Source organism: Montipora capricornis, chromosome 9 (genome assembly GCF_036669925.1).
Source record: "Montipora capricornis isolate CH-2021 chromosome 9, ASM3666992v2, whole genome shotgun sequence".
Lineage (NCBI taxonomy): Eukaryota > Metazoa > Cnidaria > Anthozoa > Scleractinia > Acroporidae > Montipora > Montipora capricornis.
The window spans coordinates 32,758,659-32,771,158 of NC_090891.1; the positions used below are offsets into that span (position 1 = coordinate 32,758,659).

Consider the following 12,500-nt stretch of genomic DNA (forward strand, 5'->3'; position numbering starts at 1 on the left):
CGAAAACAACAATGGCTTTTGAGATCTTTCTCTCACTGGTTTTTTTTGTGCTATTTAATAATTATGACTTTCCTTGAATACAAAATTGGCGATCAAAATTTATGATCTGGCGACCAAATTTTTCCCATTAATCGCCAGCTGGCACCTGAGCAAAAACGTTAATTTCAAGCCCTGCAGGGGCGAGGAAAATACCAGCAATGAGCAAAATTTCCGCGAGTATTATATGTTAAACCATCGAATAACTGAAGAGATTTATTATTCCACTAAAAAAAGGTGTTATTTTGCTTCAATTTTATTTGGTAAGGGTGTTTTCCACCCTGTTCTTCAGGGTGCGTGCGAACGATGTAAACAGCACAAAAAGCAAGCCAAAGATTCTTTATTTGATGGGATAAACAAAATGACGAGTGACAAGCGAGGACAATCTAAATTCTCAGGCTTTGCATCTTGTTGAAAACAACTTCTTTCATTGAAAAACTCCCGTTCCGTCCGTATTTGCTCTGTTCTAAACCGGTCAAACCCGGTCAAACCTGGTCAAAGTCTCATATTTTGCACGTTCTCTTGATAAAATATGGTAAAGTGGCGTAATAGTGGAATAATAAATTAAATTGACTTCCGCCTAGAACGTTAATTAAAAATCTTCCTTTGCTTGTAAATCAGTCGTTTTTGTGCAAGGTAGAAGAAATTTGAAACTCACTGACAAATCCTAGCTTTATGAAACAAAAAATTATTCATTGAATTTAAAGAACATAAAGGTTAAAATGTGCTGTATCATTTCACTTCATGTAAAAAGAATACTATTTTGCCACAATTTTTTTTATTGTGTGCTGCAATTTGCGTGTTTATTTTCAGTCCCTTGTTTTGGTTTCCAAGAAACGTAAACGTTTGCGCACGAAGAGTTAATATCTTAACCCTTTCTTAACCCAAATATAAGCAACTTGCAGGACCTAATATGATATGACAGTTTAATTTAATATTTAGTTCTTTTCCAAACTCCAATAAACCTTGTTTTCGGGTGGGAATGTATTGCAAAAAGGTTGGGTTGAATTGTCATCGCAGATGTTGCTATACAAAGGAATAAGAACTGTAAAATTTGGGTAGAACATGCCAGTCAACCATTAATTAATTAAAAGCAAGCAGTGAGTTTTCAAGGTTGGTTAATAACAAAGAACCTATTTGCTTTCGCTATAGCTAAGACCTGTCCTGCACCTGCACTGCCCACGGTTTTCAAATAATACATTTAATTATGGTTTTGTTCCCGTGACAAAGATGGTGTTTTTAATGGCTTATTGTACTTTGCGAAACGAAGTGAATGGGACGAAAACGAATTGGAGCGAAATGGAAAATCTGTACTGTGTGTTCTCATTTTGCAAAGTACATGCAGATTTTCCATTCTCAAACTGAAGTACAGATTTTCCAGTTCGCTCCAATTCGTTTCGCAAAGTACAATAAGCCGTTTTAAATTGCCTCCTGCTCAGATTCACGTTAATAAAGTATTGCATTAACTTACAAAGTCACGCCTACAAGCAAAAACTTCCGCCGCATATTATTCCTAGGGTCAATTAAACACCTTGGATTTGGAAGTGTTTGCAGACGATATTGATATCGTTAAAGTGTTCTGAAGTTGTCTCTTTATCAACATAATTTCTCGAAGTCATGGGCGAAAATATTGGCGGGATATGCAAACAGTTTTCAAATGCTTCAAATACAACCTTTTGCAACACTCCAAACCAGACGGAATCCACGCTTATCAACGTCCCTTACGATCAGACCTTCGGTTTAGTAACGAGCATTCTGTTTGGTGGTTTTATTGTAGCAAGTTTAATCGGAAACACCCTGGTGGCTAGCACGATCCTGCAGCATAACCACATGAAAACCGCATGCAACTATTTCATCATGAACATTGCCTTCGCGGACATTGGAGTCGGCGCCATTGCAGCTCCACTCCGTATCCTTGAAATCTTTTTGTCTTGGCCGTTTAAGGATTTCATGTGCCGTTTCTTGTGGCCATTTCAAGACGTGTTTGTTTGCGTTTCAGTGTTAACTCATACCATTATCTCTCTGGAAAGATACCGTGCAATAGTCATGCCATTCAAGGCGAAGATTTCACTTCGCAGATCTAAAATTGTCATCGTCGCTATATGGCTGGGTTGTTACTGCGCTTCTGGTATTCCACAATCACTTTTATTGCAAGTAATCGATTATGGAGGTTGGAAACGTTGTGCTATTCGATGGCCATCTTTAATATTTCGCCTGTGTTACATTTTCTACTTGGTAATTGTCTTCATCGTTGTCCCGTTGGTCATGCAAACTTGGTGTTATGTTCGAATTGTCCGCGTCTTAAATCAGAAAGCCGAATTTGGGCTTTCAACGCGCATCCTCTCAAGAAAAAGCAACGACGAGCGCAAAGGAAGACAGAAACGAAACAAGCGCATGGTGTTCATGCTGATGACAAGTCTCCTTGTTTTTCAAGTGTGTTATATTCCCCGGGGCATTTTAATGCTCATGGTCGAGTTTCAGCCTCCAGAGATAACTGCAAGCCGTACGTTCTCTCTGGTCGATTTGATCTTCTTGGTTCTGTACTATTGCAAGCATATCGTCAATCCGGTTATTTTGTTCGCAATGAGCTCGGACTTTCGAAAAGCATTAACTGCCAGTCTGAGCTGCAGCACTCGCACAGAACAACTGGAGACGCTGTTAAACCAAGGACAAGTCACGATTCAGGAATCGCCGCAAGAAACCCAAGAGGCAACAGTGTGAAAAATCTGCTGCTGCCGACTGCGTACTTTCTCACATCGGTACGGTCAAAGAGATTAACCTTACTTAACACTTTTGCATTAACGGCAAGCCCACAGGCTGGGCTCAAATTTGTTTTTTACGCCAAACGCAATGAAACTAGGCTATCATGATTTCAAACTTGATTTTAGCTTCCTTCGTGTTCGTAACCAACAATCATCGAGAAAAAAAAAAAGAATAGGCGGGTTTAAGAGGAGTAGAATTCCACTGGACTAGGAGGCGTTCAACAAAAGCAAGATGCTACTGACTGGGAGTACGGACAAGTCACTGAAGGAAAGGCTCGTATGCAGACACTTGGACCGTTAGGAAAAAGGAACAAACATTCCTGGTGGGTCTGGAGAAGGATGGAAGGAATCACTTTGATGGAAAGTGCACAAGAGCCGACGGCTCTGAGCCACTACAAAAAGACACAAAAGGAAAGACGGATAGGAAATATCTTTTGAACGAGATCTATCGAAAAAATGAGATTGAAAATGCTGGGAATCTCAGAGGAATAATGCCTGTAAGATGAAAGACCAGGCTGGAAACTCCTTGCTTGACCTGTCCGAGGACGGAACACTTGAGAGAGACAAGACAAGCACTAACCTGACCTATATCGTTGACAGCAAAGTCGAAACTTCATCTCTCTGTAGAACTGGGAAGAGGGAGAGGGGGTCTAATGCAGTTAGGGAGAGACCATACTCAAATTTTCCTGACCCTGCCCTGACATCCTTACAAATTTGTGTTACAAAGTTGTGTCCCTGAATTAAAAAATTCTCTGAAACAGCCCCCCCCCCCCCTGCCTCCCCCCATTCCTCTTCCCTTTGCACCATCACCTGTCTCCCTAAACATTGACCATTACCTCACCATCACATCTCTGAACATTTTAGGGCTGAGCCCGTGTTGGCCAGCGACTTGTCTGAATACGCGTTTACCATTTGGGGTGGGGGGGGGGGTAGTTTATGAAGAAACTGTGGTGCTGTGTCGGTGGGGAGGTAGTATACAAAAATTGGGTTTTATCAACGTTAGCGAGCGTTAGCCCTTTGTCAGAGCATATACTGATACTTCCACAAGAAGATACATATACCGCGCTTATTTATGAAAAATATATTCAACAGCGCCTGGCCTAACAATAGATATTCAAAATCATGCACAAATAAAGAAGACAAAAAATACACTGATTCTAAAATTTAATGTCCATTTGGTAATTAAACTTCTTGAAATGTCGTATTTAATACTTACAGTCTTCAGTCTACTTTTAAGCTGAAAATAGACCGAAACGGGAGTAGATGGAAGCAGATTCAAAAGTCTGAGGGCGGCACCGCCAAACGATCTATCGCCTTAAGTCTCCGACATCGTGCTTACGTTGGCGTTTATAGAACCCCAGGATTTTTGTACCGTAAATTTGTTTTTAGATAGAGATAAAAAACCAGTTAAATAGCGCGGGCCAATGTAATTTGCGAAGTAGAGACGTGATTTAGCACAACTTCGGAGCGTAGTAACCCAGGCGAGCCCAAGCAATCGCTGTACCACACAATAAACTGTCAAAGAATTTTAGTCGCGTGAACATGACTGTGTGCTGCTACTAGTTAAATACTTCCTAATACGTCTGATGTTATAGAGATAATAAAAGGCATTGATGCATGCCTTAGTCATGTTTACGTTCATATCCAAGTGAAGGTCGCAGCATGCCATGTGCCCAAATTAGTGCTGGAAAAGAGAAGTCTTACACCCCAACTCAGCGCGATGCAGCCGACCCGGGAGAGACCCCCAAAACTGAACTTGTAACATTTAACCTAACCTTTCCTGGTGCATTGTTAGGCCAGTTGTAATTCGCGCCCCTATTTTTGTCACCATGTTTTCATGTCTACTTGTTTATGCTAAGAAATTGGTAGTTATGGTAATGAATTTATATAGCGCATTTTCTATTAACATATTCAAATGCGCTTTACAAGCAAGAGATCTATGGGTGAGATCGGACATAAAGTTGAAGCAAGTTTAAGGAAAGCTGTGTCTCGAGTTTCTCAACAAGACTGTTTTTCACCTACTTCAAAAGCCATCAATCGACTATTACGCTGACTGCTTCTCATTTAGCATTAATGTTCTCTCACACAACTACTGTCCGATGCCTCGAATGCACTTGTCAATGGCACAAATAGCGTCCACCTCACCAGTATCGTTTTGGCTAAATTGTAAATACATTTGTGTGTCGTCCGCGAACGCGTGCGCAGTTGGCAAGTGAGACTCCAGCATAGAAACCAAATCACATGTGTAGACAGTAAACAAAAGAGGTCTGAGGCAAGAGTCTTAAGCAACGCCCCATTTCAAATCGAATGATTGTGAAACATCATATCGTCTGATAACGAGGGCCTTACTGAACTAATCACGGAAAAGTTGAAATAACGAAAGTTTTAAATGACGCTGACTTCACCGTTAGGTTTTTGAAAGGAGTCTAAAGCCGGGTTGAAATCGTTGTAATGGTACAAGACGAAAGGGTTTAAAATTACCAATTTTACATTTACAGGTGCGATCTTTTGGAGATCCCGGATGATAATGGAGAGGTTGCGTGGTCATCTGATCACGTGGATCTTTGTTTTCGACCTTTTGAAATAATGACACTTTTGCTTTACTTCGAATGGTAGGTAATTCATTTGTGTTTTCTTTTAATGCTAAAGTGAAAGTTCTCGCGCTGTTATAAAAGTGTAGAGGATATTTTCACTCCTATTTCTCTGCGAAACGCAAGCTTGTGTCACGTCTTAACTCTTGGTCTCACGAGGAAACCTTACCTAGTGTTACTCTTCGTGTCACGTGCCTTTATAAGGTCTCTTGCGCTTTACTCGGGGCTTTCCAGTCTAATAAACCTGGTTCATAATGGCCACCAACTAAAATGTTATTCTGTTTTAGTATAAATACACAGTTAATTATACAAAATCGCGCGCTTTCATTGTCTCGCTATCTCGGATTATCAGCCGATAATCACCTCGACGGACAAAATGGCATCCAGTAGTCCTTTTGCCACTGTAAGTGAAGATGATTTCGCGTTGAAATGTTTTTTTTTTTCCCTCTTTTTTGAAATAATCACCTGTGTATTTATACTAAAACAATTATTCGCCTCAGGCTCAGTGATTATCGTCTCGGGGAATATTCACCGGTAATCACTTCGCCTTCGGCGAATAACTGTTAATTAATGCTAATAAGCCTAGCAAGTTTCTAATTAATTTTGTTTGCAAAATGAGGGCAGTAGGTTTAATTAACATGAATACAAAACAATGTAAGGACTGTAAAGGTGGTGGCCATTTATGAAAGCGGTGTATTCGCCAAAAAGGGCAAGTTTGTTGGTTCGACCCTCCCCCTCCCCCTCCTCTTCGGCGACGTTTCCCGAGCGGGCACGCGGCTCGTTATGCATGCTTTCTTCCCGCCTCGCTCATTCGCTCCGGTCAAATCTCATTTCTCCCATAACTTCGCCTCCCCGACCCTTGAGCGGAGGCTGTAGGGGTGAAAATGGTTTACTATTATTCTTTGGAGAGTTTTGTGCTCTCAGTAGGAATGGAATCCATGGCGGTTTGGATGCTCTCCCACTTAGCTAAAGTAGGAGGAGCCGCACACCGCTGTTTTTACCAGGCATACATGTACTTGTGTCATGGGAAAACTTCTAACACTTTTCTTTTTAAATCGTTTCTTTTTTTAATTAGAAACAGCAAGAGCTCTGAAGTGGCCGTTCTTTGTAAGGAGGCTCCAAAGCGTTTCAACACTTAGAAGACTCTCTGTTTAGATCGAATAACGCTACAACACTGTATCACGTAACAGCAATGTTATGGTACCATATGAAACACCGATTATTTTCAAAAAAGATGTGATCATTATTGTGATGTAATAAGTCACCTTGGCAACGGGAAACCCCAGCCAAAACATCCTATATTTTTTATTTAGATGCTTATATTTCAAAAACGAACTGGGTGACCCCCCTTTTTTATTGCTGAAAAGTGATGAGAAGACCACGATGAAACCTTCGGTAAAGTTTAAAAAAATTCTGTGAAGAGGATTCAAAGCTACCTCAAAGAAATAACAAAATTAAGGTGGCTCTGAATCCACGAAACAGAATTTTTTAGAACTTTGCACAAAGTTTCATCATGCCCCTCTGATTACTTTTCAGAAATAAAAAGTGGGGGTCACCGAGTTCGTTTTTGAGATATATGCAACTAAAGACAAAATAAAGGGTGTTTTTACAGTCGTCCTTTATTCGTTTCGCGCACATAGTGTATCTAAAAAGAAATCCATTTGTGACTGTGCTGCATGGGGCAAGGCCGCAAAGTGATAGATCAACACTTTTATCTAATTCACTCTTGGTACGATGGTATATTATCGTACTTGTCTTTTAAGTACATGGAGGGTTACTTTAATTCATTTTCCCGTGCTTTTAACATTTTAATTCATAGTGTTAGTAGTTTGATATTTTAAGCTCAATCATGCAAACTATCAATTTGTGTGCTATATTGAATTCCCAAGAATTTGTGTTTGTTCATTTTGTCTAGAGATCATTTTCCACCTCCCACTCTTTTTGTGTTTATTTGCGTCTGATTCTTTTATTTCACTATGCTTCTGTGCATTTCCAATTTTATCTGATGTTTCTGAATGGTCTTGTGCCTGAGCCATATTAATTCAGTCTAGCACAAAAATCTCGTTGATCGCCTTATTAAAAAGGTAGCGGTCACATGCATGGTCGAAAGAGGATAATCAAATCCCGGAATAATAAAATTGTTCACTGAAGATAGCAATTTTTTATTCCTCGACTATTCTAACGCCGCTAAATCATCGAAGTTATCTGTCGTTCACTGCGACGAGACATCACTGAGACATGAAAACACGTATCGATCATTAGAAAACATCAAGCCAGCCGATGTTCCAGCCAGACGATTCTCGAAAATATAATTAGAAGTTCTTCAACTTACGTAATATATGTATCTCACTCTGTAAGGCAAAGATCTTGTTTGATCTCAGGAACCCCCTTCAAAAGTTTAGCAAATTACTGTTTTTAATTCGATTGTGAAAAAGATATGAAAATGGTGAAGGATCAAGGCTGTCTTCCAATAAAATATTTTTCCTAAGAGAGTAAGAGAGGCTCTCCCTTGAAGGGTTAAATTTCTTTTCTGTGGGTGAATTGGCCTACGAGAAGACACTGGAGAATATATTCTCTGCTTTTCATGGTTCCCCCATTCCCCTTCATTAAGATCCCAAAATCCAGGGGCACCCAACGAGAACACAGTTCAAAACCACTTAAATATAGCATTGTCAAACGTATTTTAGTATTTAAACGGTAGATATAGGCGTATTTGTATCCCCTAAAAAGTTTTCATCTGTTCGGATTTCCTAGCTGAAAGGCTAGTGATCCGAAAATTGTAGGGATCAAAACTTACCTTTTCGAAACTTTTAGCCAGAAAAAAGACTCCCGAAAATTCTAGGTGACCTTTGTAGGGTAAAAATCCGTTAAAAATGGGCAATTATACCATTTTTCAGATGTTCGAAAATCCTAGGAGAGGCAGGCAAACAAGACATTTTACAACAAATGTTTCGAAAATTCTAGATCTCAAATCGTGTTCCGAACAGATATTTTCCGAAAGTTGACGTTGGGTGCCCCTGAAAATCCCATTTGAAGCAATCGATCTGAGACATTAGAAAAATCAACTTTGACTGGAAACATTTTTGCACTGATAATGTCCGAATGTCCGCTTTGTGATCTGATATTGGTATATTTTCTCTCAGACCTTCACGCCCTGGTGGTCTAGGCTCCTTCTTGAATGGGTGACCTGAAAATCCTCAACTGGCGTTTCACCATTTGACTCAGTTTCAGTCAGTAGATGTCCATGAATTCAGGTTGTTAAAGTTGAAACGTCATTGCACCAAACCAGTTAGGCCCTGCAAATAAAAAGGATACATAAGGTCATTTCTAATCTTTTCCTTTTTCGTCAATTCCCCTCCGGGTCTTCAACGCGACAGTATACGCGACGGATGATATTGCATTTCAGGGATGGGAAAATTAAATTTACACCGGTTTTGACTTTGTGGTTGTCAAAAGGTTACGTGTCGGTCATATTCTCCGCAGCAGGCTAAGACTCGGCACGGAATTAGCCGTCCTTTTTTGGGGGGGGAAACGAGAAACGTTTCTAAAGTTGTTTCTTGATGGAAAAATTGCTGCACCAGCAAAAGAGAAAAGTGTTGCGCTGATTAACCAGTGCGCGGGAATCAAATCATCGCTTGTTAATCGCTGAAAGTAGAGTTTATTTTTAGTAAGACAAAGTCATTTAAGTTTAAACTGGACAATTAAGTTTTTCCGGTCCCCAATACACCGAGATACATTGGTATGTGTTCGACGAGAAAAAAAATACGTAAATCGTAATCAACTCAGTTTTTCGTCAATTTTCCCACTGTGATACAATTTCACTGACCTCGAATTTGGGCCAGCCAGCCTGCGTCTATCTATAGATATTTTGTCTAAACAAAGGGTCCTTTTAATAGAACGCCTACAACACGACCATTGATGCCCAGGGGGAAGGACATAGATTCGAAGGAGAAGCAATTCTGATCAATGGAATATGAAGTTAGGAAAAATCGACAGCGGAACCGGCGACAAACTTAGAAATTAAGCTGCCTTCTGCTTTTCTTGTATGATAAAAAATAACCGTAACTCTGCCAGGTTTTAAAAGTGTGTCAAATCTTTTCCGTTGCGGTTATCATTTTCAAAGTGAGACCGAGTCCTATTTCATTTGATTTTCTCCGGTGAGGGACTTTTAAGGATACAGAAGACAAAGTCATCAAAAGCTAGACTCACCTATACACAACCAACCAGCGATGACATCTGACTTGACTTGCCATATTTCAGTAATGTCTTTGACATTGAAGCTCTCTGCCCTTAGGGTTCTTTGCCAAAGAATTTGTTTGGTTGCTGCTTATCTTTAGGTTCATCCTTCTTTTTTAGATAAAGTGGTTTGTCAACTTAAGTTCAAATATCAAAGAAGTATAAACATCTGCTTTTTTTATTATCTCTTCGATACATCGTCTCAGTTTTGTCTACACTTTTTTCCGGTGCAATGCCTGCTGTTTGCTATCCTTTCAGGGCTCACCATTAAAGAACATGTGCTGTGTTATGGATTGTTATCAAATGTACACGTGGATAATACTAACTGTGTGTGAATTGTCCAAGGGACTTGCTGACCTTATATCCCCGCTCTGTAGCACATGGCATGGAAAAAAATGCGTCACATTAAGGCTGACGATGAATCTTTCGCTGCTGTGAACCCCCGAGAATTCTACCGAACAATAGCATATCAAGTTTGTTTTTTTGTGAAAGTCTATATGTACAAAAGACAGCTCGTTGAAGTGAAAAGTGCTATTAAATCATCACTGTCTTCAGATCGAATTGTCAGCCGCAGATGAGATGGAAGATTCAACAAATGCTACCACCATATCAGAGAATTTAAATGCTACTGTTCTTGATAACACCATGTACTCGTCGCCAGGGTCAGGACAGCCGGCCTCGTTTGGTAATCTGGGCCTTTACGATCAACCTTTCACAATAACGCTAACCATCCTCTTCTCGGCTGTGACATTTTTTGGAGTATTCCTGAACTCTATCATCGTATTCACCGTTTATCGTTGCCCCGAGATGCGGACACCTTGCAATCTACTTATTGTTAATATAGCAATCAGTGATTTAGCAGTGGCGTCTTTGGCAGCTCCTTTGCGTATCATTGAAGTGTTCGTCGGATGGCCGTTCGGCGAATTCTTGTGTCGTCTTCTCGTTCCCATGCAAGATTTATTTGTCACGGTATCAGTTGTAACTCACACGACCATCGCATTGGAGAGGTTCCGTGCCATCGTTCGGCCTTTGAAAAGACGACTTTCGCAACGAGATACTAAGTTTGTAATACTCGCAATATGGCCAGCTTGTTACATTGCAGCATCACTACCAGTTGCTCCTGTTTTGAAAGTGCAATATTACAACGGCTTTCATCTGTGTATGCAGGAATGGCCCTTCGATCTCTATCGCACGGTATATCAAGTATATCTAGTGGTAGTCTTTATCCTGATTCCTGTGTTTATTCAGTCTATGGCATATTTCAAGATCTTGAAAACATTGCAAACGAGGTTGGTTCCATTGTGCGCTTTGCCGTCAAACCGAATGTTGTCGCGCGCAATACAGCTTCAGAAACGCCGGCGTCTAATCAAGACTTTAGCCATATTGGTGTTTTCGTTTCAAATGTGCTTCATACCTCGCGGTGTTATGTTGTTGGTGCATGAATTTGGGCGCAATTTGAACTTGACCGTTTTCTGGTTCGTTTGGCTAATCACTCTCATTATATTTTACTTGAAGCATGTCATGAATCCAATTATTTTATTTGCGACAAGTAGCGAGTTCAGACGCTCCAACTGTCTTCATATTATGTGTCAGTGATCCTTACCTGAGTGGTATCTACCACTATTTACCTTCTGACAAAACGTTGCTTGAGGAGAAACGGCATATCTCCTAATACTCCTATAAATGAAACTTTTTTCTCTAATTTAGCTGCTCTTTCCCAAATGTGTTATAGCACCTTTTTCGACGAAGGCTGTGGGGATGGTTATGTAATCTTCACGGAGTTTCCTGACTTGCATGTTATTCAGTTTTTCTTCACGAGTAAATGAAATGACTTTTTTTCTCTCAAAGTGAACAGGTTTATTTCTATAACATACATAATTTCCTATTTCCTTGCTTTTGTACAGAAAGCTGATGATATATAGTTTATGACTTGGCGGAACACTGCTTATGTAACGGTTTGTAACGCGTAATCCTTATCTGGCTGACCTTCCTAGAATTATGGGAAAAATGTAATAAATTTACGGCGTGGGGAAAAATGAATGTTTCATTGGAGCTCAACGAATTATAAGCATTTCTGTTAATTAAAAACGATGTGAATCTTTGACGCTGTTAAAATGTTTTACGAATGTTTTCCTTCTCTAAGTGGTGGTTTACAAAATTACATAACAAAATTTCCTTACTTCAACACTTCAATTGAGGCGGGACAGGGCATCATTTTGACCCCGCTGACTTCAACCTTTCCAAACGCAAACAATATGAAGTTAGGATTCTTGACATATATTCACGTATGAAGGAACGCCAAGTAAAACCGGTCTGTTCTCTACAAGCATCGTTTTATTCAATGACCTTTCTTCCTGTCATTTGAAATTTAGAACTTCAAGTTTCAGTTAGAAGCCGATATTCTGTGTTTTACCATACCACTTCTTTCTATCCCTTGAAATGAAACAAATGTCACATTACTCGCCCATGTATAAAGTGGGTCATGAAGGGAGGTACGAAGTCTCAACTCCCATTCCAAATTTGTTCCAATTTCCAATTACCAATCCTAGTGATTGTTGGTAAACTGGTGCAAATAATGCGGAATTGAAAGCATCGACTGATGGTTTGAACAAAATATGCATACGTCATTCCACCGACAACAAACCGCTGACCTTTCGGAGCCTAGCGATTCCAAGTGACTGCTGAAGTCTACTGGCACAGAACTTTATTTCATATTCAAGACATATGCTTATACGAGAAGTTGTGTAAAATAATGTGTCGAAGACCTCTGAGGAAGAGAAACTTCATTTCCAGTGTCAAAATGTTTATCCCTTTCCCAGTGGTTAAATCTTAGGCCCAGTGCAGTACATCCCATCAGTGTTTTTTCCAGTCCAGA

At 40.0% G+C, this 12,500-nt stretch overlaps 3 protein-coding genes and 1 long non-coding RNA gene across 4 annotated transcripts in view; 3 read left to right on the top strand and 1 right to left on the bottom strand.

The window, feature by feature from the left end:
* The window catches only part of LOC138016780 (alpha-mannosidase 2C1-like), a 37,880-nt gene extending 29,995 nt beyond the window's left edge, over window positions 1–7,885 (top strand). Inside the window, exons 34-35 of the mRNA XM_068863967.1 lie at window positions 5,297–5,410; window positions 6,465–7,885. Of these exons, the coding sequence (XP_068720068.1) occupies window positions 5,297–5,410; window position 6,465 (115 nt within the window). The 3' untranslated portion in view covers window positions 6,466–7,885. The remainder of the gene's footprint in view (window positions 1–5,296; window positions 5,411–6,464) is intronic.
* LOC138016416 (QRFP-like peptide receptor) lies at window positions 1,473–3,696 on the top strand. Its single transcript, XM_068863560.1, has one exon. The coding sequence runs from the start codon at window positions 1,654–1,656 to the stop codon at window positions 2,755–2,757; it is 1,104 nt and encodes a 367-aa protein (XP_068719661.1). The 5' UTR covers window positions 1,473–1,653; the 3' UTR covers window positions 2,758–3,696.
* LOC138016783 (uncharacterized) lies at window positions 7,536–9,738 on the bottom strand. Its single transcript, XR_011125874.1, has 2 exons — window positions 9,599–9,738; window positions 7,536–8,685 (listed from the first exon to the last, which is right to left on the bottom strand). It is a non-coding gene; the product is annotated as an uncharacterized lncRNA (long non-coding RNA).
* A 53-nt stretch (window positions 9,739–9,791) lies between these two features.
* On the top strand, window positions 9,792–11,726 carry LOC138016781 (prolactin-releasing peptide receptor-like). The gene has a single exon (XM_068863968.1). The coding sequence runs from the start codon at window positions 10,205–10,207 to the stop codon at window positions 11,219–11,221; it is 1,017 nt and encodes a 338-aa protein (XP_068720069.1). The 5' UTR covers window positions 9,792–10,204; the 3' UTR covers window positions 11,222–11,726.
* Window positions 11,727–12,500: the final 774 nt, after the last annotated feature.

What these genes read in the sequence shown, in the direction of transcription:
- LOC138016416 (XM_068863560.1), top strand. Translation starts at nt 1,654, where the DNA reads ATGGGCGAAAATATTGGCGGGATATGCAAACAGTTTTCAAATGCTTCA.
- LOC138016781 (XM_068863968.1), top strand. Translation starts at nt 10,205, where the DNA reads ATGGAAGATTCAACAAATGCTACCACCATATCAGAGAATTTAAATGCT.